The sequence below is a fragment of the Galendromus occidentalis genome, unplaced genomic scaffold (genome assembly GCF_000255335.2).
Source record: "Galendromus occidentalis unplaced genomic scaffold, Mocc_1.1 scf7180000077427, whole genome shotgun sequence".
NCBI classification, from domain to species: Eukaryota; Metazoa; Arthropoda; class Arachnida; order Mesostigmata; family Phytoseiidae; genus Galendromus; species Galendromus occidentalis.
This window is the reverse complement of record NW_003805415.1, coordinates 138,020-164,267: the sequence shown is the minus strand read 5'-3', so window position 1 is coordinate 164,267 and position 26,248 is coordinate 138,020. Positions and strand designations below refer to the sequence as shown.

At 53.1% G+C, this 26,248-nt stretch overlaps 3 protein-coding genes across 3 annotated transcripts; all 3 read left to right on the top strand.

Annotated features, from left to right (window-relative positions):
* Window positions 1–10: 10 nt before the first annotated feature.
* On the top strand, window positions 11–2,113 carry LOC100903652 (uncharacterized). The gene is made up of 2 exons (XM_003742573.2): window positions 11–138; window positions 292–2,113. Exons 1-2 carry the CDS (start codon window positions 105–107, stop codon window positions 1,605–1,607), a joined length of 1,350 nt encoding a protein of 449 aa, XP_003742621.1. The 5' UTR covers window positions 11–104; the 3' UTR covers window positions 1,608–2,113.
* A 407-nt stretch (window positions 2,114–2,520) lies between these two features.
* On the top strand, window positions 2,521–4,474 carry LOC100903507 (uncharacterized). The gene is made up of 2 exons (XM_003742572.2): window positions 2,521–2,687; window positions 2,813–4,474. The coding sequence occupies exons 1-2, from the start codon at window positions 2,639–2,641 to the stop codon at window positions 4,075–4,077; spliced, it is 1,314 nt and encodes a 437-aa protein (XP_003742620.1). The 5' UTR covers window positions 2,521–2,638; the 3' UTR covers window positions 4,078–4,474.
* Window positions 4,475–8,589: 4,115 nt separating this feature from the next.
* On the top strand, window positions 8,590–9,869 carry LOC100903364 (cuticle protein). Its single transcript, XM_003742571.2, has one exon. The coding sequence runs from the start codon at window positions 8,592–8,594 to the stop codon at window positions 9,783–9,785; it is 1,194 nt and encodes a 397-aa protein (XP_003742619.1). The 5' UTR covers window positions 8,590–8,591; the 3' UTR covers window positions 9,786–9,869.
* The last annotated feature ends 16,379 nt before the right edge of the window (window positions 9,870–26,248 follow it).

Below are 26,248 nucleotides of genomic sequence, written 5' to 3'. Positions count from 1 at the left end.
CGACGACACTCGCCGTGTCACGCGCGTGAGGCATCCCGTCGAACTTGGCGACCGAATTGTGCTCGGTGTTCCCGGTCGAGAGATTTCCCGCTAAGTCCGCCAATATGCCAGTTGAAAATATCGGAGCTGCTCTCGAAGGTATGTCTCCCTAGTGCCTCACCACAGTCGATATCCGGACGATACTAATCGCAAAGTCAGACTATAGCGTCCTCTGTCAATCATAGAACGTTCGCGTTCCCTGAGCAACAAGAATAAAGTGAACCTTTCGTGATGAGTCGCCATTCGTTCCAGCGCTCGAAGCTGATGATACGAAAAAAGTGCTGGAGTGTCTCGAAAATATCCGTAAGGCCGTCCGGGAGCCCCTGGCGTTGAGGCTTGCTCTGAATTCCAAGCTCGAAGACCTCTGCCAAAAATGCCTGTCGAGCGGCTACGTGAAGCTGCGGCGAGAAGCGCTCCTTATCTACGCCGACAGTCTCTTGAGCTTCAAAGATAATGAGCTCGCTGCCGACAATTACGAGCTGGTGAAAGACTTGCTCGCGTTCTTCAAAGCCGAAGTGTTGCGCGATGCATCGAGGTCGGACCTGTTCAAGGAGGCTCTCGATGCGCTCACTCAGTGGTGTTCCTACGGCAAGGCATTCAGGGAGACGTTCCTGGTCGTCTACCCCGTCGAGTACCTCAAAGACTTCGACGTTTACCACATGCCATCGACGGTTCTGATGTCATATGTCAGGCTCATGAGGGCAATCCTCCTGCAGGGTAGAAGTCGTTCACCCCTGTTCGAAACAGTCCTGAACATCTACAAGAAGACGTTGTCCTACACCGGAGTCACGTGTGAGATGGTGATCGAAATATGCGGGTCGTTCAAGGGAGCCGCTGTAGAGTTCGAGAGAGAAGATTTCTTCGGCGTGATTCTGAGCTCCCGTCTCGCCGATACCCTGGTTAGGCACGTCATGACAAACGTAAATTGCCAGCGGAAATGTCTCAATCCCATGCTTGCTCTGTTCGTCGATTGCCTCGCTTCTTCGAACAACCATTGCAAGGAGCTGATCGATCAAGGAATACTGAATGTTTTACTCGCTTGCTTGAAAGAAAATCAATCTAAGGATGTGGAGCTCACCTGCAGAGCTCTTACGAACATTTTCGCGTGTTCGCACGAAGTCTTGGATCACGCGCTGAGAGCCGATCTCGCGAAACCCCTCCTCTTCCTCCGGGAAAGCTTCGACGAAAGAATCAGGGAAGAATCCCATAGAGCTCTGTCGAATCTTTTCGCGCGAGCCACTCCCCGACAGATCTTCTCGCTCGTCGAGATCGGTTGTGTCGCGCTCCTGGCTAACCTGTTACGCTCGCGGATTCCGGACGTAGTTCTCGATGGTTTGCGCGCGTTGTTCGCTTTGGTCAGCGCAACGCGTCTCCATGATCCTCTGAAGCTGACTGAGCTTCATCGGCAGATGGAAGCGAATGGAGTGAAGACTCTAAGCGAGTCGCTAAAACTCCATGAACAAACGGAGATCCGAAGCCTCGCGACCGGTATCTACAACTACATGGCTTTCACCTTGGATTCCTCGAATGGCCCAGCGGATGAAAAAACTGTGATCTCCAAAGCTTGATCGCGGAGCATTAGCGTAGTCGGGATTCGGCTCCGTGGTTTCAAATTGTTGCTCCGAGATACGGCTTCGATTCTGCAAACTGCTCAGAGGACGTTCACATGTAAACTTGTTCGAGTTCATTCGCTGCTCAACGGCTCATTCGAGAGCCCTCCCAACGAAGGATGCTTCGATATTGTATTGTGATCATCCTTATCGGCGGTTAACTTCATTCAATAGTCGGAATGAGCAGAGTTCTTCTTCATGCCTTTTATTCGAGAAAAAATATCTCAGTCGGAACGTTCTAATATAAGTCTGAATAATAAAACTCAGAGCATCGACTCAAGGCGCCTATCCTTTCGATGAAACACGATCATGGCTTCAGACAGGGATTTCTATCCCCTCATCGAATCTAGTAAGCTGCATTATGATGATCTGTGTGGCTGCTGATTGACCTTCTGAAACTGAAACAAGGAGGATCTGATCGGATTCCATTGAGACTCTGGGTTCAGTCATAAAGGCATCCCCCTGAGATACCCTGAAATCACTCTGTGGGGCTGCTCCTTCATTCCATGATAACCTCCGACCCCAGTCGAGTGAACACGTCGGAAGAATGCGCGTCGCCAGACGCGCTCCAAGGAGTCGAGCGAGAATATCAATGATCGGCCCCAGGCATGTCATGCGTGGCGTGAACTCTCGATTCCAAGGGAGCCCGTTTTCAGAGTACCCCGCCCGGATCCTTCCGAATGGAACCCGGGAAGTGGATAATTACTGCACGGGATCCGATATATTCGGAAATAGTCATCGACGACCGGGGCTTTCCCGATCTTGGGACGGTCGCGGAAACGGTGTGGACCCCCGGAGGCTCGCGTGCATGTTTCCTAGCGGCGCGTTGCAGACACAGACATGCACCCAGCACCATGTGTCCCCGGGCGATGTGCGATTGTTCCGGAGAAGGCGTCATTGTGTCATCGAACGCACGAACGAACCCGTGGTACAGGTTCGCTCGGTTTTTATAATAATTTTTACCCGTTCCCCCGACCGAGACTGGAAGCATGGCCGATTCGAGCCAAACTATGCAAATCCTCCGATCCCTGGAGCTTGGTGAGCTATATTTTCGTCTTATTCAGGAGGAGCTCTCTTAATGGAAGCGATTGGAAGACTCTCTTTCTCGGAGTCCTACTCGCACCCACTCGCGAACTCAAAGAAAACAATTCCCCGATTTTCAGGTCTCACCACTGGTTTACCCGAGGCCATAGTCAATGATTTAGCGCTCCTCGGCCAACGCTTCAAGATCGCGTCAGAAGTCCAAGTCGCATTGGAAGCCGGAGCTTTGGATCGTCTGCGAAGTCTCCTCTTGGCAAATGTCGACAGCGTTACGAAGGGGGTCGCACAAACGCTCGCAGAGGCCGTTCCGACACTGTGCAGATGCGGGGATACTTCAGCGAAAGTCATCCAGCAGGTGGAGGTTTTGCTCATCTTTCTCCGAGACAATTTTCTGGCGGTCCCAGAAAGAGTCTCGTGCGCCGATGATGTCTTCCGCTCCATGCTGCGAGCCACGGAGGGTCCACCTGCTCTGAGAGGGGTAGTTCTGAATGTCTTCCCACTGAACAGATGGTCGGACCTCAACTTCAAAAGGTTCTCGGCAACTGCTGCGGACGAGCTCGCCGATACTATCAATAACCTCTCCGATAGGGGAGGGGTGAACTTGTCGCCTGAAGAAGTTCTCGAGGTGCTCGGACTGATTGCGGATCATCCAAAAGCTCGCTGTCGAACGGTGGCCAAAATCTGTCTCCGGGCCGCGAAACTTCTCAACGTTCCCGATTCGCTGTCTCTCCTCAGATTCATTGTGACAACACGCTTGGTTGGTGGACTGATGTTCCATCTAAACATGAATGCATCCGGTTGTAGAGGGATGTGCACGAGAGAGACGCTGGCTCTATCGGTGCGCTTGGTCAGTCACGATGAGGACACGAACTCCCGGATGGTCTGTCAGGGACTCCTGAACATCGTTGGATCCATTATCGAAGGAACGACTCCCGGCGACCTTCACTGCGAGGCCTTGGAAGTTCTTTTGCGCTGCATCGCAAACGGCTCATCGATGCTCGACGCGGTTCAAAATCATTTGTTATTGAATCACGCCGTCGTCTGCGCATCAGGGGGTTCCGCGAAACTCCGCTCGAAAGCCAATGAAGTCTATATGGAGTTTTTGAAGCAGGCCAAAGCTCATCACTTCATGCGCGCAATGGAGGATGCACTGTTCAGCAACATCGCATTCTTCCTTCGGAAGGAGCTGACTGTTGAGTCGCAGATCCTCCTTTTGACGTTCGTGCAAAAAACTCTCGAAAAATCCGTCGAGATAAACAAGGAACGTCAGGTGAAGGATAATATGCACCACCATAGTCTCCATATGATCATACCACCCTTGATGAGCTCCAGCAACGCACAGGTGAAAAATCTGGCAACCATCATCAACTCCCGTCTCAGCGCTTAGTGCTGGAGTGCTGTTGCCTCGGTGGTGGGAGCGAAACTAGAAGTGTTTCAACTTTAGGTCCGACAGGTGTAATTTAAATGTTCTCCCCGCGATTTTCTCGAATACTTGTACTGCAAGAAGTCTCGGTCATAATCCTCGCGGAAATGTAGGCAGTAGTGACGTCATTTCCACATTTGCTTCATTGTGCCTGCGCGAAGTTGCTGCAGACGTATCGCGGGACCTTGAATGGATGCGAAAAATTTTGTACATATATCTACGTCGTCCAATCTGGTCTTGAGAATTCTGAATGTGATATATTTCTATCCGATTCCATTCGGCGCGACTTGCTCGCCGGAATCATAAGTTGTCTTAATTTAGCAGTTGTGAGCGATCGGTGAATAAACTCTGTCGCGACCAAGGCTTGTCTTTAGTGATATTAGCTGGAACTTAGGAACATTCCATCCTCGATACCGTCATCAGGGGAGAGCCGGACATCCCCATCATTGAAGGATTCTCGATGGACCAAATGAGCTCAGGCTTGAAAGAGAAGATCCCGATATCCTATTGGAAGGAATATGTTGAATCCTGTGCTCGGAGCGTATCTGAAGCGGTCCATCCATCCCAACGTGGTTTCGTGCCGCGCTCGAAAATTTTCGAAGATGGACCACTGAGAAAGATATCAATTCACGACTCCATGGTCTATGCCGCGGGAACCCAACCTGATCTTTCCGACGTGATTCGGAGTCCAGAGAGCATAGGATGTGCTGGATAGCGGTCTAGTAGGATGAAGCGTAGAGAAACTTACAGCCCCGATTGCGTTTCGGCTCGCGTCCAACATGGGTGCACTGATCCATTGGATTCAAACCTGATTTGATGCGGGTAGGCTTCTGACGACCTGATAGTTTCAAAATGAATGAGAACTCCAATGTAATTACGTCGTGAGCGATGCCCAAAATCTCCCTCCGGGGTATGACTCAGATGGTGTCCCGGATCCGTAGGGAGCCGGAGGAGTCAGCTCACAATCAGTCAGATCGAAGAAACACTCGGGCGGCCCTGGAGCGATGGCGCTGCGCTACAGAGATAAGACTTAGGGTGTCTCTACCAGGCTTTCCGAAGAACCGTGGTTCCTGAAACCGCAATGACTTCGGTTCAAGCTCAACATGGGGCGTCTATGGGGAACCGCGAAGGCTAGATCGGGTCCCCGCATGGGGCTGAAATCCAGTATGGTAATTCGCTCCTGTACTACAGCATTACGAAAGAACCGGGAGGGAGCTATACGCCCCCCCCCCCCCCTGCGTACGCCGCTGGGAAGAACTGCTGTTCCCGGGAGGATTTCTTCCGACCATTCTTCTAGAAAGCCCTCTCAATAGCCTCGCAGAGTGCGGCGCGGCGGAGCAAGCTACGCTCTCGGTATTCATGTCTTCATCGATTCGAAGGACTGTGGATCCTGGGCGGCCTGCGCCAAGAGCTGCGAAATTCTGCAGTCATTCGGGTCGATCGGGAATCCGGAGGGGCTGCGGAATACCGCGGGCGGAGAAAACTACCGGGATGAATTCTCAGATCGCGGCGAGCGATCTGGGGGGGGGGAACCCTCTTGAAAACTCGAATCCAGATAAGAATCATCAAAGTCCTCGGATGTTCCCCTAGTGATGAGTTGACGGTACCCGGCGGCATAGATTCCGATTCGGATGGGCGTCATGTGAGAATCGAAGCAGGGGGGAGATTCGGAAGACGATCGATTTACCTCACGATAGGAGACTGCAAGGTTCTGCGATAGGGAAGCATGCGGAGTGGAACAAGGCGATAGTCTCGATATTCCTCTCGTTTATCTATCACAGAGGCAAGCCGAAGAGTGACACACGCTTGGAGCTCGCCAGCGTGGGATACGGAATGGATTGCAGCACCAAAAGCCGCACCCCGGAGATTATCGGAGTGAGAGCGGACGCCTTTGCAAAATATCCATATAATATTCCCCCATAGCGTGTTGCTCCTCTATGGGGACCCACGCGAAGCCATTTTCCGTGCGAAAGATTTTATTGTTCCTCGTCACCGAAGCGGCCTCAGGCGTATCGAGGGGCAAAGCGCTTGTGCGCGCACCAGTCCAGATATTGAAAGAAACGACTTTCAAACAATGGACGAGCTTCTCGAAGAGCTGCCGATGCCTCTCAATAATTCTTTCAAGTCCATGCTCGAATCTCGCGCTTTCCTACAGAGAGCGAGAGAAACGCTCGAGCGTTAATAAATCACGCCTCAATGCTGAAGAACTCGTTTGATGCGTCGCCTCCACCCATAGGCCTAGTATTGAGCAGCACCCGTCGCCGGAAGAGAGACAATAGCTAGATTCCGAGCGTCCTTACGTCCTGTTGGAGAGGTGGCTAGAAAGTAAAAAAACTCGAAGAGATCGGGAAGCTCAGCGAGAGTCCATTCCACACGGTCCTGGCGAGCTGCCTGCGCCCAGAGCCGTCGACCAGAGACACGGAATGGATGCGTTAGCTCGACTGAACTCGAACCGCGCACGTGGAACGGAAGGAGGTTAGAAAGAAGCTTCGGAGGAGGGACAAGCCGTTAACGCTCTGAGCATGGGGATTTTTCTTGTTGGGTTTGTGAATAACAGAATGCATGAAAGAGGACCGGCCGACCACATGCTAATGACTTCGGAATGCAAACAACGGCCCCTCGGTGAGGAGCGCGCTCTCTCGCGGCGTTACTTGTTTGCTCCATGCTGATGCATACTTGCCTGACTGAACAGCCGAAGGAGAGCGTTATGAGCCTCATCCGAAACTGGAATCATATGCGCTGTGACGCCCGCAAGAATGAGGGTCGCTGAACAAAGCACAGCGGCCTTCATTTTCTCAAGCAAGCTTTTGCTGTAGCAAGTCCCGATGAGCTGTCAAACTTACAAAAATCTTATGCTCTCTGGAGCGTAAAGGAACATTAATGCGGCCCGGGCAGTTCTGGGAGGTTCCAGAAGGCGCGAACGACACCCGTAAGCTAATCTGGTTCCGATACAGAAGTTCATTATTCTCTCGGACGCTCGCGGTAGAAATGTGGACGACCTTAGGATGAGGGGCGCGACAAAGGACGACTCCTCCTCGGCTACCTCAGTACTGTACGTAGTTCTCGGGGAATGTTCCGGTTGTAAAAGCATCGAATCCCCCTCCTACCTATGTTCCCTTCAGCTCATACGCTTTTACGTGTTCTTCCTTTGAAGCGGGCTAACAACAGATTGCTGTCTCTTCAGTCACTCGGGAGGCTCCCGCTTCTTTACGACCCAGGTCCACCGAAGCCGACCGACTGTCTTCTACGTCGGCACTCCTGGCAACCCGAATTCCCGGCTTGTTATGAAACGTTCTCGCTGCTAGCGAATGGATTTCAATGCACAGCTCCAGGGATTTTGCTTCCCCCGGGCTACTTCGGCAAACTGTATCCCCCTTCTGATCTGCTCTCCGTGACTTCACTTCGTAGCTTCACTCCGTAACTTCACTTCGTGACTTAACTCCGTGAATGGTTTCCGTTCAAACTGGAGGTTTGGGCTCAGTTTCTAGCAGTCGCCCAGGACTCGTGGTTTGATCGAATCGAGAAAGACGCCGGTCTGAGCAACAAACGCAGACATTATCAGCGAATCGAAGATCCGAGAGAGAATGAATACATTCCGCCTTTCTGATATCGATCCAACGAGCCAATGGTTAAATAATACAGTTCTCGGCAGAAACGAAAGCATAAATCTCTCAAACAAAACGAGAGCGCATGCACGGCCGGAGTCAACAACTTGTTTTTTTGTGTTTCGTTCTGTGCCGATTGAAGAGAATACGTGATCGGAATAGATGCCGCATCACTTCTCAGCACTATCCGAAATATCACTGATTTCTCCCGCAATCCAGTGAGAGAGTTCGGTCCGTGGATCCCCGGCTAGCGCTTCGGGGTCATGTCTCCGACGGAATCCTTTTCTGGCAAACAATCGCTTCGTTAGAAAGTGCTGACAATGAGTATCTGTCCTTCCCATCCAATGATCAACGACTCTTGCCGGGGAAAACCTCCGTAGGAAAAATGGAACCGCGGTTTCATTCCTAAGACTAGAATCAAGTAATCGAGAATCCAATTCCATTCGGAGAACCTGATGGAATTTCGGAGGTCCATGGTGTGGAGATTCGGAGAGTTTCATTTGGGTTTGGTCCCTGAGGCTGGGTTTGGCTCCTGTTGCGACGAGGTTCCCCGCATTCGATCAAAGTGTCGCGATAAGTGCCGAGCGCCGAGACTAAACATCGAATCCCGGGCTCTAGAGCTCTATTCGAAGTGATCAGCTCGTTGGAAGATAGTTCCGTGAGCGGATTTCGTTCCGAGCCCCCTTTTCCGTTCGGTATCTCGGAATGAGAGAGACGCTGCAGCGGGCAACCCCGTCGGTGGCTCGGGTCGAAAAGTCGTCGAGTGAGTTTGTCGCTTGTTGAGCGATACCAGAGTTGAAGGCCAGTGATGAGCGAGGGAAAGAGCCGATCTTATAAAGGCACTCTCTCGAGGTGCTCGAGTCGCTACGTACCATGGCTTTCCGTTTCGTTGCTCTAACCGCCCTCGTGGCCGTCGCTTCAGGCGCCTATGTGGACTACTCGCTGACGGGTCAGTCCCTGACCGGTTACGTCGCCCCGACATCAACGCTGCAGAAAGTATCGTACGCTGCCCCGGCCACCGCTTACTTGTCGGCGCCAGCTTACCAGAAGACCTACTCGTACGCGGCTCCCGCTGTTGCGTCGATCAGCGCTCCCGTTGTTCACAAGACCGTTTCCTACTCTGCTCCCGCAACCGTTGTTGCGCACGCTGCCCCTCTCGTCCACAAGACGATCTCGCTTGCCGCCCCCGTTGTTCATAACACAGTCGCGGTCGCTGCTCCCGTTGCTGTCCATCAGGAAGTTGCCAAGCCAGCCGTTCACCAACTGCACATCACCAACCGTCAACGGAACGTTCGCGTTGAAGAATATAAACGTCCCGAACAGCTGATCCGAATCCACGCAGCTGCTCAACGAGCTCCTGAAACCGTGAGCGTGAACGCACCCGCAGAAGCGTCCTCCACTATCCGATTGATCAACCACGCCGCGCCCGCTGCCCGCGTCGAACGCGTTGTGTCTCAACAGCCCGGCCAACAAGTCTTCGACGTCGAGAAGCCCGCCGCTCCGGCCGACCGTGTCATCCAAATCACTCGTGCCGCCAAGGAGGCCGACAAAGTCGAGTTCTACAGCGAATCGAATGATCAAGCCGCCGAAATTCTTCTCGAAGAGAACCCTAACCGCCCTCAGGTTCAATACCTTGACGCCGCCCCCGTCGCTACAACATACGCGGCTCCCGTAAGCGTGAGGAAGACAATCTCACACGTAGCACCAGCTGCCTACGTAGCCGCCCCCGCTGCCTACGCTACGTACGCCGCCCCGGCCACCCTCCACAAAACAGTCTCGTACGCTGCTCCGGCCACCCTCCACAAGACCGTTTCGTACGCCGCCCCCGCGTTCGAGAGGAAGACCGTCTCCTACGGTGCACCAGCGGCGTACGTCGCCGCTCCTGCTGCTTACACCACGTATGCCGCTCCTGGTGCTCACACCACGTATGCCGCTCCAGCGACCGTGCAGAAGACCATCTCCTACTCCGCGCCCGTCGTTAGGAAGACCGTCTCGTACGCTGCCGCCCCGCTTTCGACCGTATACGCCTCCGCTTACGACACTGCTTTCCACGCCAAGAGCTCGTAGTTTGTTAGCCGTGTATTTATGATTCGTTGGCCGTTGATACCGCTGGACAGGAAGGAAAAAACCATCGCAATAAACAACACCTTGCAACTTGAAACCATCCCTCCTATCTTCCTTTTCATGAAGCATTTCCCGGGCTCATCGAACCTCATCTATTCCGTCGAGATCCAGTTCTGGGTATCTCCTCGAATGAGCAGAAAATCTTATTCGATTATTCGCCGTGCTCGACGACCTACGGCGCTTTTTATCGCTCCCGCGATAAAATTTCATCCTATTGTTCTGCGGAACGGATGAACAGTCGTCGGAGCTCCTCTCGCTATGGGTAGAGCCGCCACCGGTGAACGTTTGCATGAGACCAGCTTCGACCGAAGCGGTATCAGTCTCTGTCGGAGATGCCATCGGCTTGGATGCGATCCTCTGAATGGTGAGGTGCACGTATAAATGAACAGACGGCTGCAGTATTGTGATAGGATGATGATCTCAGCCGTAGACCATGAGCGGTGCGGTCGGCGGCCTCGCTTGCGATGGCCGACTCGGACCGGGACGGGAAGTTGACCGGATGACTGTTTCATATCAGTCGCGGCCAGCTCGCATCCGCGGAAGCATGAGCGTGCTCCGTGGCCCGCGAAGACAATATCCTTCCCTCTCATTATTCTCTTCTTTACCCGCTCTTTTCTCCTTGTCCTTTTCCTGTTTTCCCCTCGGAGGCTGTCGGGAACAGCCAGAGAGTAGAAATCATGAGCACACTTCCTCCGATAAATTGCCGCATTGCCGTCGCAGCGGGTCCTCCGATGCTCTTAGAGGCCGGACAAAGAAGCTGGAGGGGAGCTACCGCTGACAGGTGATCAGGAGTAGTCCCAGTCATTAATCTCCGAATGTCAGCGACTCGATCGATTCGCCCCGAATTTCGATGGCCTCATAAGCGATTTGATTCGCGTTCTGCTTCTCATTCGTAATGCTCCGTGTAAGCTATCGCTGAATGCTCAGTCGAGCTTCGAACTCATGTCCATTCTGCGATAGAAGCTTCGGTGCTTGGTCACGTTTCGCGGTTCCGCGCTCTGGTCTCGATAGCCCTCCTGTTTAGCACCATGGTCCAGATGCTAAAATGCGTGCTCCTCGATTTTTCGCAGACTCTCGTTGCGCATAAACGCTCGTCTATCCGGCGACGCTCTTGAAATTACTCGGGGACGCCCGTCCTCCTCTCCGCTCAGCCGCCGCGTCGCGAGCGGAACCTCGTAGCCGGACGGTGGAAAGTTCTCTCCTGCCATCAGGAATCGTCACCCCGGGAGCTCATGAACGAGGAAAAAACCGAAGGCGTCGGAAGCCTCGCCTAGATTACTCTCCACTGAGCCAAGGTTCGAGAGTCAAAGCATCAAAAGAATTTAGAGCACGAGTCATGATTACATGCTTATCATATATGGAAGTTCGTATGCCGAGCAGGGGCGGCGGCCGCGCAGTCAACGATTCACCTTCTTAGCAGCTCTGTTGCTCCTTCTCTCGAGCGCTCTACATGGAAATGAAGCTCCGTAGAGGCTCGTGGATGCATCTCTTAATTACGCGCGAAAAGGAGCTCGGCGACCGACCAAACCGAGAGAGAGACCGGAGTTCCGAGTATTTCGGAGATACTCCTGCTCCTGTCCGAAATGCAGGCGTCATGGAAGACGAATGATTGCTTACCTCCATGAGGTACATTAGTATTTATTCCAGGGACCTCCGTATTTGCTTCGTTCGACGAAAGAAGTTCGGAGCGCTTTTTGTCGTCAGGTTTTGCATGCGAGCAGGCTCCTCGAGCTTGTTTGCAATTACGTATGCTCCAACTCCGATTCGAGACAAAAACATGTTGCATCGGTGCTCACATAACGTTTCCAAAGGATCCGGCTCCTTTGGGATCGACAAAGCTTCTGAGTGTTCGGCACAACTCCTGGTGTAGTTGGACTCGGGAGCTAGCGCGGAAATGAAGTTTCGCCAGGAGCTCGTATCGCAGCGGTGACACAGAGAGGAGCGGCGCGCTTCTCCGTCAGTAGTCCCGCGATTTTCAGCTATCGATCCTCCCATAAAGTCAGCATGGAGCTGCTGAAATTCGCGATCAAATATCGGAAATGCAAACGCTGGTCGGCGCGATCATCAAATGGAAAGGGGGAACCTACCTGTGGAAAAACGATTCCCTCTCATCGCGATTCCTGGTTGTTCATTCATTCAGAAGAAGAAGAAGAAGACCAGGACGAGCCCGATCGACCGAGACTGAAGCGATTGAGCAGGGAAAAATAATCGACTCGGTCACGGATACTGTGTCTCAATCGATTCGGCCCGCGATCGTACAACGATCGACGCCTCCCGCGGTGCACTTCCTCGGATCTCTGCATCGGCTCGAGGATCCCTCGTTGGACAACTGTTGATCCCCCTATTTCGGTTACAAGGTCGAAAGTGGGAGGTTCTGCGTACTAGTTGAAGTGTCTTACGCCGTGATGAGCCCTGAACGCGATTCTGTGAAATGACCGGTCCCTCTGCAGCGTTCGATTGTCAACGAGGTCCTGCCAGTTTGACGTGACTCGCATAAATTTCACAATCAGCCGAGGAGAGTGTCGGCCAAGACCCCTCAGCCGCTGTGTAAGAGAATAAGATCAAGTCGTTTTCTCGGACGAGGCGACAAGGTCTCCTCCCATTATTGTCGGGCAAGCTCTTCAGCGTGGAGCATCCTGCGGCATGGCATCGAGATTATCGAGAGGTCAAAACGAACGCGGTTCCCCTCGCTTAATCCAACATTTTCTGTTCTCTTTTCTTCGACAGTGAAGGAAAAGGGGGAAGAGTATAGCCATCGCATACTTTGCTCATATCTCCATTTACGATCCAAGAGCTGTAAATGTATCGTTCGATCTACGACTGATTTATAGATGGGGCGCTTTACCATTTTTATTTGCCCGCTACAGCAGCAGAATTAGAAGCATATCTTTTCGATGCAGTGGTCAGCAAAACTCCGCTAAGCGGACCATCGTTGTCGGCGGGATGGAGCAACTGGACTCGATTCTTAGAAAAAATCAGGAAAGCAATGACTTGCCGAATCTCAGCCGCCCATTTGAATTTCTCGAGGGAAGGTGTCCACGAGGTGGAACGTTGGTCCATTGCCGGGAATCGCATTCGACGCCCTCACAAGGGCGCTCAGTCCCGTCGAAGGAGCAGACCTCACGAGTTCGCTGCTATTTCTCCCACTCCGCGTATACCTGAGTCTCGTGGGAACACATGATTCCTACCACCGTCATCTGGATGCCAGAACCCACACTGTGAATGCGCAGTAGAGAGCGCGGTGCCCCTGACTTTCGGAGACCTCTGGTCGGGAGCAGCTCCTCAGGCGGACGATCCTGGACAGGAATCGAGTACAGAATTATATCCGGACCAAAAAATACTCTACGTCCTACGCAGAGTTTCGAAGAACTCTGCAGCGTGGTCCCGAGCTTCCCAAAAAATTCATCGGGCGTCGGTTCGGATTTCCCTGTTGAGAGGGAATTCATGGAGTGTTTCAGAATCCATATCGCTCCTACCGACGCTGAAGGGAATGACAATCTATGAGTTTTCTGCCGAAGTTATCGACGCTCCCGAGGGGGGTCCGCATGAACTCGATGGGGATCTCAAGAGGACCATCGATACAAATTTTCAATCAATTAGCGGCTTTGCAGTCGGACTCGTATGCGGAATCGGCCTCGAAGAGCTCGGCAGGCGTTCGGTGGAGGCCTTACGGCGCCGAGCGAGATCGAGGAACGAGATGCCCACGGTATCCCTCCTCCAGTGCTTCGGAGAGGGCCTGGGGAGAGTGGTGGGCCCCTAGCGCAGTTCCACCACGTGTTGAGTCGATCTCAACTCAGTGGCCGGTGAGGCGGCTTCGACTGGGTTAGAGCGCAGCAGCAGAGTCAGCGAAAAGCTTGGAGTGCTTATCGAGTGAGCGTCCGCATAAAACGTACTGACGGAATCTCTTATCCGAGTGCAGGACGGAGTGCCATCGGGGCTTGTGCTAGTGCGGGTGAACGAGAACGGATCGAGTGAGATGTGTTTGCCGTTCTAGAAGTGGATTGTCATCTATACAGTGGTGTCGTATGAGACCGCGATCAATGGCCACTGTCGTTTTACGGAGGTCGTGGCCGGCCGTGATCTTCCTGACCGCATTGGCGACGGATGCAAAAGGTAAAACATTATCTTCCAGAAAAAATGGAGAAAAACCTCCGATCTCCTCGAATTCGAATTCCCGAACTGCTCGAGCTTCCCTAGATTATCTCGAAGAAGATTGTCGAGGTATTCCGAAAGCGGCGTTTCTCGTTCATATTGAGGATCAAGGCCATATCGATTGACCCGGTGAGAATATTTCTAATAAGCTAACGCGATCTGTCGCAGCGACGGTGAGACCTCGCCTGCTCGCTCGAAGTTTCAATGTTTTCTTTGTATGCTCATACGCAGTATAGTTGGTAGCGGTTTCTCAGGACGGACACGAAACTTTGAAAGTGAGGGGGACTCACGGATAAACAGCTGCGGGTAAAAGATGAGGTCGCTACGAACGAGGAAAAGATGGGCAAGACTGTGTGGCTGAGACGGACTCCGATTTTTTTCAGCGGCAGCTTCGTTACTCATGAATAATTCGTACTGAGATTCGCGTGGCTACCTTTGATTCAGCTGGCCAGCTGAATGTAGACTCGGTATTTCCAATGGTGCACTGGCCGCTACGAAAATATCCCGCCATCGCGGCATGCTGGAATCAGGCTCCTGTTAGTTTATACGGTATAGAAGATATACATTATATCCGCGAAGAACTCCGAGTCCGGAGCACGAATCTTCGTGAAGTCAGAACTCTATTGCCTGGGAGTCTGAATGATTAACCGGCGTTCCCTGCGGCGCGGCGTCAGGTCACGTTCAAGGCAACCATTCGGAGCTTCATCAAAGGTGTCAGGCAATTCGGGTCACAATTCGACACCGGGGCGGCTCGCGTTCTGAAGAAAATTTGAACAAAAGTTTGAATGACCGGTCTCACAATGAGTCTTTTGTACAAGCGTCTCCGCACTCAGTCAGCATTCGCTATTGAACGGAATTCCTTCTTGAGTAAGGCTCGGGGCTCTCCAGATACGGCAACGAAAGTCCGTCGTCGACTTGAAACAAGGGGCGGAAGCCAGTCCTAGCTTGAAAGCTGTAATATGTCATTCTCAAATCGCGAAGGAATTATTGGAGTATGCCGAAGAAGCTCTCATTTTCGAGGTTTCTAAACTATACTCCGGCAAGTTCCTGAACATCCAACGAGCTTCCTGCGAGTTCCGCGAGCTGGTATTCCGGAGCAAGGGTGATTCTTCCATTGAGCAAGTGATTCTTTCTTTCATTGGTAGCCTCAACTGAGACATACATGGGGCTCTGCTAAGTTGCTGTATCCAGTCGAGGGGTCCGAGGTGTATTCGATCGATTGGCTAGCGCAATCGACTTCACTCTTGCCTGGAAGGCGGAAGCGGAACTATCTGTAAAGAAACCCGTATGTCGAAGAAATCGTAACTCGAGGATTTACTCATCGAGGAGTAAGCAAGGTAACTTCGGACTTTCGGAGCCCGACGGCACTAATGCGGAGAAGCGAGGACGCTGCAGCGTCGGGGCGAGGTTATGAACTTCATCAAGAGAAACTAGGAGTCACCCGGGCAGGGGACGTTTTCTTGGCTCCACAGCGGCATCAAGGGGAAGAAAGTCGTTCCGGCGCACATATGTAGCCGAATACAGATTTACATGCGGAAACTCCATCTCCGACAGCCCGAACAATCAAAAACACGGGGCCCGCGTTGCGTCGGCGGGATGATTTACCGGCGTGAGATCGAAATTTTCTCTTTCATGAATCCAGTGATCCTGTCCAAGGAAGGATACTAGTGGGTCTGACGTTCGGGCTCTCTGGAGCCAAATGAGTCTGTTCCAAACTCCAGCGTTCCGGTGGAGCTGGACCGATTCTTCGGAATACCGGTTGCGGGATCCGTCTACAATGCGTGGAGCCGCTGAAACTCGGACGGTGCTTTTCGCGATGAACGAGAAACGTATCCCACCAGCTACAAATCATCAGCCTGAAATGAGTCACTCGCTCTCTCGCTACCCCACATGCATTCTGAATGACGAAGCGATACAGGTCGTCCGACTGAACGGAATTTGCGGTCTAATACTCGAGATACACGACGGCGGATAGCATTGAGCGTACCTTAGGACCAGCAACACGAGGTTGTAATTAGAAAACTATTAGAGCGAGGACGCTTCAAATTACGGGGCGAGTGATCAGCTTTTCCAAGCTCCGAGGTCTGATGGAGTCGTGCTCCGGGCAGCTTGTAGGACTGCAGGGCGGAGCGCATTTGTACCCTTTGAGCGCCCGGAGAGACATTCCTGAAACCGGTTCTCTCATCTGTCCCGCTGCCAAGCAGTCGGTCTGGCTTCGGGCGAGCTCATAATCTCTGTGAGATGCGCGATCTCAAAGAACAAACTCGAAGCGTCGCCTAACTGAAACCTGGAATGCGGACTGACGATCAATTTCCCCGTTTCATCCCCCTCGGGCAGGGAATCCGCGCATCCGCAGCCCGAGTCACAGTTCGTCGTCGGTCCCAGTCAGTGCCGAAATTCAGGGAGAGAGAGAGAGCTAGTCCGGCCAAACTCGAGAAAACTGTGGAGTGGGAGAATGTTCCGACTGGCTGTTTCCTCTCTCTGCCTCTTTTGACTCCTGATTCGCATTTCTCGCGAGAGCGGCGAGCATGAGGTGTTGAGAGAGAAGCCTCGGCCGAGAAAGGCTCGACCGTCGCTTCCGTCGTCGGCAGCGCGCGGTCGGATGTCTAGCAAGCATTCCATGACCCTTCTCTGCTGACTCTTCGACTGGTTTCTTCGGAGGCGGCACGCGCCAGCATTCCCAGTCTTTCCGCACGACCACCAGCACAGCCCCAACGAATCTCCCTCGCCCTCTGTCGCCTCTTGTGCCTTCACCCCCCCCCACTCTTCCCTGCCCGACCTTCAGCAACCGCGACTGGTACCGCGACTTGTACCAACAGCCCCAGTCGGAAGGAAGCCTCACTTTAGTACCACTCGAGCCGCTTCACTTCCTTGACGCTTTTCCACCCAATTTGCTCCGCGCTAGCCGTTTTCCTCCATTGGTCTCTTTCCTCTCTGAAAGGAGCTATGGCCACCGGAGGAACAACAATAACAGCGGCCAATCGAATATCGAGAGTAAATTGAGCTTTTGAGCTGACCGAGCGATGGCGAGTCGAACTTCAGGTGTCAATTTATCCGATGCCTCCTTCCCGAGGGCGGGCATTGATCGGGAAGTAATTAGCGAACAAGGAACCGGCTAGACACGCTTGTCATTGAAGTAGAAGCACCGACTTTGCTGGAGAGGGTCCAGAGAAGACAGGGAGCGAGGAAGGTCTCAGGTTCCATCATTAGCTCATCCGCGCCGACGGGGTTCCCGGAGTGTCCTTTGATTTTCTTAGGAAAACATCGTTCATCCAATGATCGACCTGTTCATCCAACAGGATGGGGCGAACCCACAAACACCTGGACGGAAACTTCATGCCAGAGGTAGCGGCCAGCTGGGCAAGACGATAATTCGAGAAATGAGGACAGCGCAGGAGTGCCAAGTTCGAGCGACACTCGCAGGTTCTGTGTTTTCCTTTTCCGCCCTTGAGCACATCCTCTCCTCAACAAGCTCCGAAACGCTTCGTCAACGGCAACGCAATCGATTCGAAAACGCACGAGCTTCCCATTTTGTTTTGGTAACCTACCGTTCAGGAAGTGTTTCACTCGTACAGTTAGCGCGGATTCGAGCATTCAATCGAGTGCGGGAAGTTTCCGCTCGAATGGTTGGCCGTGAGCCTGCCGCGGCTGACATTGTTACTGAGGTTCGGACAACCAATGCAATGGCCAAATGAATTATTCAGGTGATAAGATTCGTTTCGCTCCTTAGATCCGCTGGTGAACCTATTCGTAGGCTTGATGCGATTAGGTTGACGGTACGGCCCACCTGGATTCTCCATCATTTCTCGGCATCACGGTCCCCCTGCACCGCCGTTTTTCTGAGCTCTATCGGCTCTCATCTCCCAATCACTTGAATCTGATCCTCGTCCTACCCGACCCTTCACCGAAGAGCTTCGTATCCTGGCTGGCCCCTGTTCGGGGGCTGCTCTTTCGACCGTTGTCAGGGAGAGCTCATTCCTCAGTCGCAAGCTTTTCTGAACAATCCAGGTCTCGAGTTTTAGTTGCCTCATTTTCATTTCGACTCCCTTGGAGCGGGTTGTGATTTCTCATCCCGGGATAAAAGGACGAACTGGCGCATCCTGTCCCACCGTCCTGATCGGTCGAGAGCGAGGCAGCGGAGCGTGCGTACCTACGCTCCGGAGTCCTTCGTGGAGCTTCAGAGCGACGTCCGCAGCCCCGTCCGTTCGCAGTCGCGTCGACTCGACCATTCGGAACGGAGCTGTGTCCGAAGGCTATAGCGGTCGCCTTCTCCGGGGGCAGTCGCGACGAGCTCTGTTGCCGCCGGACAAGAGGAAACACGCCAGCAATCAGCAATACGGACTCTCACGCTCAAGCCGAGATTAAGTCTGATTGGTCGCTCGCTAACCCTGACGCCCACATTCTCTCCCGCAGGGGAGTCTTCCGGTACAGTGGGGCTCCCACAGAGAGAGGGGGGGAGAGGGGGGATAGACGGACGGGACCGAAAACAAAAGCCACGCCGCGAGTACGTCCGAGGCTGCGCGATGCTTAGACCTATTTGCGCCGGGCGTTGCCCGCGTGTCATCGCCATCATTGTTGCTCGTGGGGCCGCCTTCGTTACCGGCGGCACAGCACGTCGCTCGCCAGAGGGCGTTCGAGGGCCAATTAAGCGTCAGCAGTACTTCCGGAAGAAACAGGATGGTACACGTAGTAATGAGGGGATGAGGAGTCCTTCCGAAGCATCCTCGTTAAACGACGAATGGACGCTAGGCCCAATTCGTTCCTATATGCCGGAGCTCCCGATCATGGATTTTAGTCAGAAGCACGAAAGGCAACTTTTGGGGGATATTCCTCGGAATTGCTCGTGGCTCAACTATTTGTCGATCCTAATAGGACCAGACCGGCGTGGACATTTCCGTTCTGGGATCCAGGGTGTCGCTTCCAGATTGCGATACATCTGGATTCTGATCGTCGGACGGATCATAAGTGAAACTTCCCACCTTGGCACTCCGGAGAATGGAGATCCTGACATCCAAGGGAAAAGGTGACAATAGCGACATCTGGACTCGAATGTAATTGGAAATTTGCCGCTTGCGGGGTTTGCGCTCGCGAGAGCCCTGACTTGAAGAGGTGCCGAAACTCAATGAACCTTTTTCTCGCCGAAGACTCGAAACTTCAGAGTACTGTCGAATCCGCCCATACGAGACTCGCGTACAAGGGACTGATCTCGATTTCCCGTTTCCTGTGCTGATGACATCGCGCGGAGGGAACTCGCGGAGGAAATACTCGTCGCAGATCCCGTTCCCATAGGACCCAATGCTGAAAACCTCGCGCATGAGAGACTGGAAAGATTGGTCATTCCAGAGCTTTTTTTTTCGTTTCGGCAGTCTTCGTCGAGCGTAGTGAGAGCTGGTGTGCATCTCAGAGCACCTTTTCGGAGCAGAACGGGTGGTACCCAGCATCCCCAGACGCGCGGTCACTTGCGTCCGAATCCGTGAAAGAGTCAGTATTGCCGGATATCGACTCGAAGCTTCCGAGACATTTAATCTGCATCAGGATTCGTTCGGTTTGGTATCTGAGTCGGGCAGTTCGAGGAGCATTCGAGATGAATCACATCCTATCGCGCCCCCTCCAAGCCCCTCCTTGCGGAAGCGTATTGTGCTTGAGTCCATAGTATCAAGACGCCCTCGGCTCTCATTTGTCGGCTTATTCGTCCGTCTGTCTGTTTATACGGAGCACAGGATTCGCCCTGGCGGAAAATTATGTCCGATCTCTGCATACGTACGTATGTAGATCGGGGCTCGTCCGCTTTCGACGTTTGAGTAAAATATGAATCTGTCGACCCTCAGTGAAGCGGTGACCTTATCGTTCCCGAGCGGGCGCGCTTGGCGGCCGCTCCTCGGGCTTACCCGCCGAGCCAGTCGGCCATTGAGATGGGACCGCTGAGTGTTTTTCAGAGCGTGAAAACCCCGGTTTTTAGCGAGAAGAAAAACACAGACACAACGAAGAAGTTTGCATACAGAATTCGTCCCGGGAGACAACCCGTAAGCAATCGCGGCTCCCCAGCAAAATGGCTCCTTAATCTCGAAATTTCCGCTTGATTCCTCTGGAATAATTGCAGCAAGAGACGGCGGGGAAAATCTTAACGAACAGAAGCGGCAAACTTTGGAGCTCCGGTCGGAAAAACGCGCCGCGCCGCGTATCATGCGAACCACCGACTCTGTTCCGGAGTAATCTCGCGAATTATTAGATTTCTTATCAGACGCTCAGTCTAGTGCATTGATCATCAGTCTCGATGGACCGTATGCGTGCTCACGACGGCGACGTAGACGACGTACTGAGGAAAGTTTCAATCCCACAAAAACGCTTGGTGAGATGAGACTTACCACAATAGCGTGCAAAAACTTGCAAGGACTAAGAAGCTGATTCCACTTGAAGTTCACGTGTGAGAGAATTTGCATTCTGTGTCCCAAGTCAATCGTTTCTCAGGGGCTCCGGTATGATCCTGTGCTCTGGCTGGTAGCCTGGAGAGAAAAAGACGTCCTTATGAATACGTCCTTGTTGAGTTCCCGCCACCAGAGAACCTCTATCTTAGTGAAGAAAGGGAGATTTAGGAAATGCTTGGAAAATTTCCAGATGATGTCTAGATTGAATATCCGATCGGGACTCTACCATGCCTTTCGAAGACTACAGGGATATGATTTCTATATCGAGTCCCCAACTCGGTTACTTCGCTCATAAGATGTAGGCTCATATTCGCAGGGGGTATCATGCAGGGAAAGGGAAGGAAAGCAATCCGAGTCATACGTCTTGGGGCTTGGATACGAATCGGATAGGGCCGCTCTGGAATCACGGCTCTCGGGCATTTCTCTCACCCTGTCCGGCATGGGGAGAATGGAACGGACGATAGTCAGAAAACGAAACTCAGAGTAGAGAGGAGAGCGGGGCCTTCTGGAGGCACGGCCATTACAAGCAATAGAACTCTCATCAATCGATCGCTTCGGCCATAGCGAGAATACATTCGTTCCAGATGAGACCACGAAAAACTCGAGCAACCTGTTCTGAAAAGCCGGGGATCATTTCCGCTGACTAAACTCGGGAAGACCACCGGCGTCACGGTCTCGATATACGTGAGCTGTGTCTATAAGATATTGTGAGCAGTGTCTAGACTCCAGAGTCTGGACGCGGAGGAGGCAATGAGCAAACACGAAACGGTGCGGAGACGGTCTCCATTCAATGCGGCATCGCTCTCTCGAATATTTGAGGAGCGCTTTCCATCATTTCAAATTTTATGTGTGTTTCACGTGACGAGATCGGCAGCAACGTTGATGGCAGCGGCGATTACGTCGACAAGCTCCTCTCCGTCTCTCCTCCGTCTAAGTCATATCACTTGCCTCGACTCGTTAAAATATACAGCGACAGCTGGCGTTCCTCGAGCCCGGACGGAGCTTCCCCCCGTCTGCTCGTCCGAGAGCGACTTCTTCCGCCTACCCCCGGCCGACTGATGTTGATGATGATAATGATCATCATCATCATGCCGAGGTTGCGATGAAAAGCAAAACAGGGTACTTGGGTAGAGCACTTGAGATAATAGCTCAGTCCGGACGATACATTTCCGAAGTTTGCGGTCTCACGGCGCCGAACATCGTCACTCGCCGTAGAGGCAGAGATTCAAAATGAGGAAATGATCGCAACATCAAAGCGAGCCTCAACGGATTGGAGAATGCGCGCGGGAATCGGTGGTGGTGTTGGCGCATGACCTCTGGAATATATCTGTAGGCTCCACTGTTCGGTAGACGGACGTGTTTTCGGTACATGCGTGCTTAGTGTGCTCTTCACTCCGTTTCAACAAGCTGATCTCGCTCTGATCACGTCAACTATGGGCCAGTCATCCGGCTTGGCGTCCGGGTCCGCTAGGAGTCACCCGTGGCCACGCTCGTTTACATACCATGAAACTGTACACAAGCATCGACTGAGCTCGTCTCCATCAAGTTCTCCCCCCCTCCAGGACCCTTTGCCCTAAGCACTCTCTATTTATCAGTCCGTTGACGGTAGGCTTGCTCACTAGATGGCGGCATCATGAAGTCGGTGACTACGCTCTACGCTGCTCGATCGGTGATGCACGTGTCCTCGGCGCCGTACGCGGCTTTAGTCCGTATTCGGATGCAAGATCACGCGTTTCACCACGTCGAGAAGATTTTGGCGAATGCCGCAACAGCTCGAAAACTCACGATCTGAGTGCTGGGGAGGGCCATATCTGGATTTGTTTTTTCCACAGCGCTGGCGCTGAGGCGTTCCATTGTGCCTACCTGTTCCCGGAACACATTCAAATGTTTTCGGCCTTCGACTTGAAGTCAATGGAAGGATCGTGACCTGTGTCTCTGCGACCAGCCAGCTTTCCTCGTCGCTCGGGAGGAAACGAGGAGAAGAATAAAGCGTTATTCTTTCTACACGAAATGCATTCCAAGCCCGTTCCCTTATTTGCTTCTTCCTGTCGTACGGTCTCGCTCCGTTTGAAGTTCAGATCATCGCGTGGACATCGGAGCGCTGGTTCCGGAACGACGGCAGCCAAATTCGGAATTTCCGGTCGCTTCTCCCGCTGGTCCCCGTTCTCCGATTCTCTCCCCCTTTACGCGCTCGCATTGAATTGCCAACTCCAACACGCATACGCTTCCATCATCATCTGGCTGTCTGCATGTCGTGTCTGCATTCGCCGTCGCGGCGGTAGCCCCCGCCGACGTCGTCGTCTTTTTGTTATAGGCGACCGTGAAGCAGAACGAGAATTTCTGTCGACGCCGCTGCACTACAGAGCGCACGTGCGTGCATCGCATACACGAATCTGGAATATTAGTCACACAGCGGGTCTGTGCTGTTGTTGGTGCTGCTGCTTGCTATTCTTCGTCAAGTCAACAGGGGTGTCGGTGAGGAAGCCGCTCGCGCCGACACGAAGGCTATTTTGAAAACTTGGGATCCACGCGCCTCGAAGCTCAGCATCAACGTAGCGTCGCGTCGACGGAGCATTTTGGGGGGAAGAAACACTCTCGGAGCCAATGATAAATTTAGAGGAAATAGAGCGACGAAATTCCGAGCGATATCCCGTCGGCTCTGGTGACAGCAACTGTTCCAATAGCAACTCGTGGTGGAAGTGAGTTGACTCTGCAGAGAGGGTCCGGACACTTTGTACGCTGCGGTTGCTGATATCGATCCCGGCGCGGCTTGTTTCCTCCAACGCTTTGAATTCGGTCCGGTGGCCACGCGGTCCGCATTCACGCTGCTTCAAGCCATGGTGATCCGACTCCTTTCCCTGTTCTTCTCCTCACCCGTCGTCGAGCCCAGACAGTGTATCGGAGCGATCCAGGAGGAGAAGATGCGCCCCCGAAAGCAGTGCCAAGAGACTTCTCCCGTCTCCTCTTCGCGTCTCCTCAAACATCCTCTCGAGATTTCTCTTCACTCGCGCAACAACATCGGTTCCCCGTTCATTCAGGGAAAGTATCCGAAGCCGAGCTATGTGTACGTCTGAAGCCCAAGAGACCTGCGCCTCGGACGATGCGGCCAACGGGCAGATTCAGGTGGACCCTTGTCTCGAATTCAAACGAGCCTCGTTGTGAAGACATGTTCGAATGAATGTTCGTATCTTCCAACTTCTCGAAAACGGAGTCGGGATACCTCTGCCGGAGGCCACACGTCTCCGAGCCCTTCATTAAACGCGTTCGTCGGAGATTTTAATTTCGGAGCTTGCGACTTGCGAGCCGGATATTGGACCCGGAGCAACCACATGGAATCTATCTGATTCTCGTCGTTCCCCTTCTGCGCTTGGACATTCGATGGTGCTCGTGGCCCGCATGCGGATTGCGCATGGTTTTCTCTCCTTCCCGAATGGATGCCTTAAACACCTCCGGCTGCACACCTCCGGAGTCCAGCTCCAAGCTACGGTTGCCTGACCCATACGACGTGAGATGTCGTCTGTCATTTCCGTTCGGGTCAAAAGCTCCTCGAGGTACGGACCTTTTCGGCCAGATCATCGAATCGAATTCTCTCCCCGGCACTTGGCCGATGCGAAGTACGGATCGGTACCGAGCCCGAATTTGTTGCCATCCGACGGGGTTCCGTAGAGAGGCAGGAACCGAAGCAATCATGGAAGGAGAGCAGGGCCCGCAAGACTCGATACTAGGTGAGGCGATCACTCAACCACGCAACGAACCTCGCCCCCGTATAGCCGAGGACTGACTGACTGACGCGCGTTTGGGGGCTCGAAGGGTTGGCTTGGAGCAGCACACCGCCCCATCGACTTTTCGCGCCGACGAGCTCTGCCGGCCTGGGATTCTGATCGGAACGCGACTCAATTCGACGGTTCGCGCGTTATCGACGGAAGTCGATTCCTATACGTTATTAGGGACTGCACAAGTCACTTTCGCTAATCGACGAGAAAAGAGTTCGTCGATCGCTCCATGCCAAACTACACGCTTGCTCCGCTGGTTCCGAGCCATCCGCACGTTTCAATCTACACTGCAATCGTGTGAATAACACCCGACATTGTCAGCCCGGTGATCGACTTCGCGAAACCTCCAATTCGCAGCGTCGATTATTCATAACGACCGCGCGCCGTGTGGGACCGGTCGAGCAAGACTTCACCAAGCATCTCTGACTCGATCGTTTCGAGACTCCTCCGGCTATTCGGATGAGTATTTGAAATCACAAGTGACACGGGATGATGCCCCCCGCTTTCGCGTATACGAGAGTCGCTCAACATCCTGGAACCTTATCCGATGCTCGATCGTCAAAAGAACAGCTCGTCCGTTGTGTTTTTCTCAGCCTTGCTCCGATCGTAGCGATTGACCAATGGTTTAAATATAGCATGACGGGGGACGACGGTGTTTCCACACGTTTCCGACAGAAGGTCGGGCATGTAAGATGAGGTTGCCGATATTTGCGGTCCCACCGTGTTTACGATCCGAGCAGCCCCCTCTTTGGGAAGGTCAGACGTACAACGCCGCCGCCGACGCGGAAATCGACGATCGGTATGAGCACTAGAACGGAATCACAACACGGTAATCCGCGACATTGACGATACCTTGACGATGGACAGGGTGTGTACGACTCGTCTGAAACGCCGGAACGATGATTCTCGTATTGCGTGATTCCGGTCATTTGCGTGCGGCCCATACGCCTGCTGCAGACCGCTTTAGAGTGGACACGAGGTTTCGGAAGACTCGTCATACGCACGCTCGCGAGTTTACGAACTCATCGGCAATCGGGTCAGATCGGCGATCGAGTCAGATGCGATCCGCGAATGAGTTGCGGAATATGATCGGACGAATTTGCGAAATAACATGCTATGAGCGATGAGGTGCGACGAAGTGTCCCTCGACGATCGTCCCTGGGTTCCACAGGTCACGGCTTAGGGCCCAACGTGGGCAGCCCCGCGTGTTTTCCGATGTCTAGCATGAGACTCCTACCAGGCCCTATGTGGGCCGCGATAAGCGATTCCAATGGCCCTTGATCGATTACGTTTTATTTTAAATTGTTCGAAGGTGACCACGTCCACAACTTGAAGCCTCCCCACCGGTCGTCCCACAATAAGCTTCGCTCGAGCTGTCCGAAAGACCGCAAACGCAACAGCGAGGAAGACGACTCGGGACCGGGTCGAATTCGTTGTCCGCAAGGAAGGCTTGACTTCGGTTGTTATGCGTGACCGGAATAACTTAAGGAATGCGAATCGGGAAAATCGCGCGAATGAAGCAGCGGAGGCAAATCGGAGGGAAGGGAGGAGAAAGTGACGGAGCGTCATGATGAACAGTCCGTCGATGGTCTCGTTAGCCTCCACTCTTTTCCTTCGTCTTGCGTTTCCTGCTGTGTTTCGCTTATCCTCTGTCCGTCTGTCAATCTAAACGAGCGGGACCATCGGAGTGACGTGAAGAACGGCAAGGGAACTGGAATACCGAAAGTTACCGCATACCGGTGGAGGCTGTGCCGGAATTTTCGATTATTCTATCAGAAATAATTGCTGAATCGCTCGCGCGGGACAATAGAGAAGACAGGAAACGAGTCCGTAGAGCTCTGACGTTCGGATGAAGCCGAGGCGCCTCAGTAAATCCTCAAATCTCGTCTGTTGATCCCTGCGCGAGGTTCCGCGGAGTTCACTCTCGTTCCTAGTCCAAGTCTGGCGCTCGCCGACCGTTCCGGAGATTGGATCGGTCAGAAGGAACTAACGAACAGAATGTAGCGAGTGTACATCTGCGGACCGCGGAAACTTGGATGGAAAACTAGTAACCGAA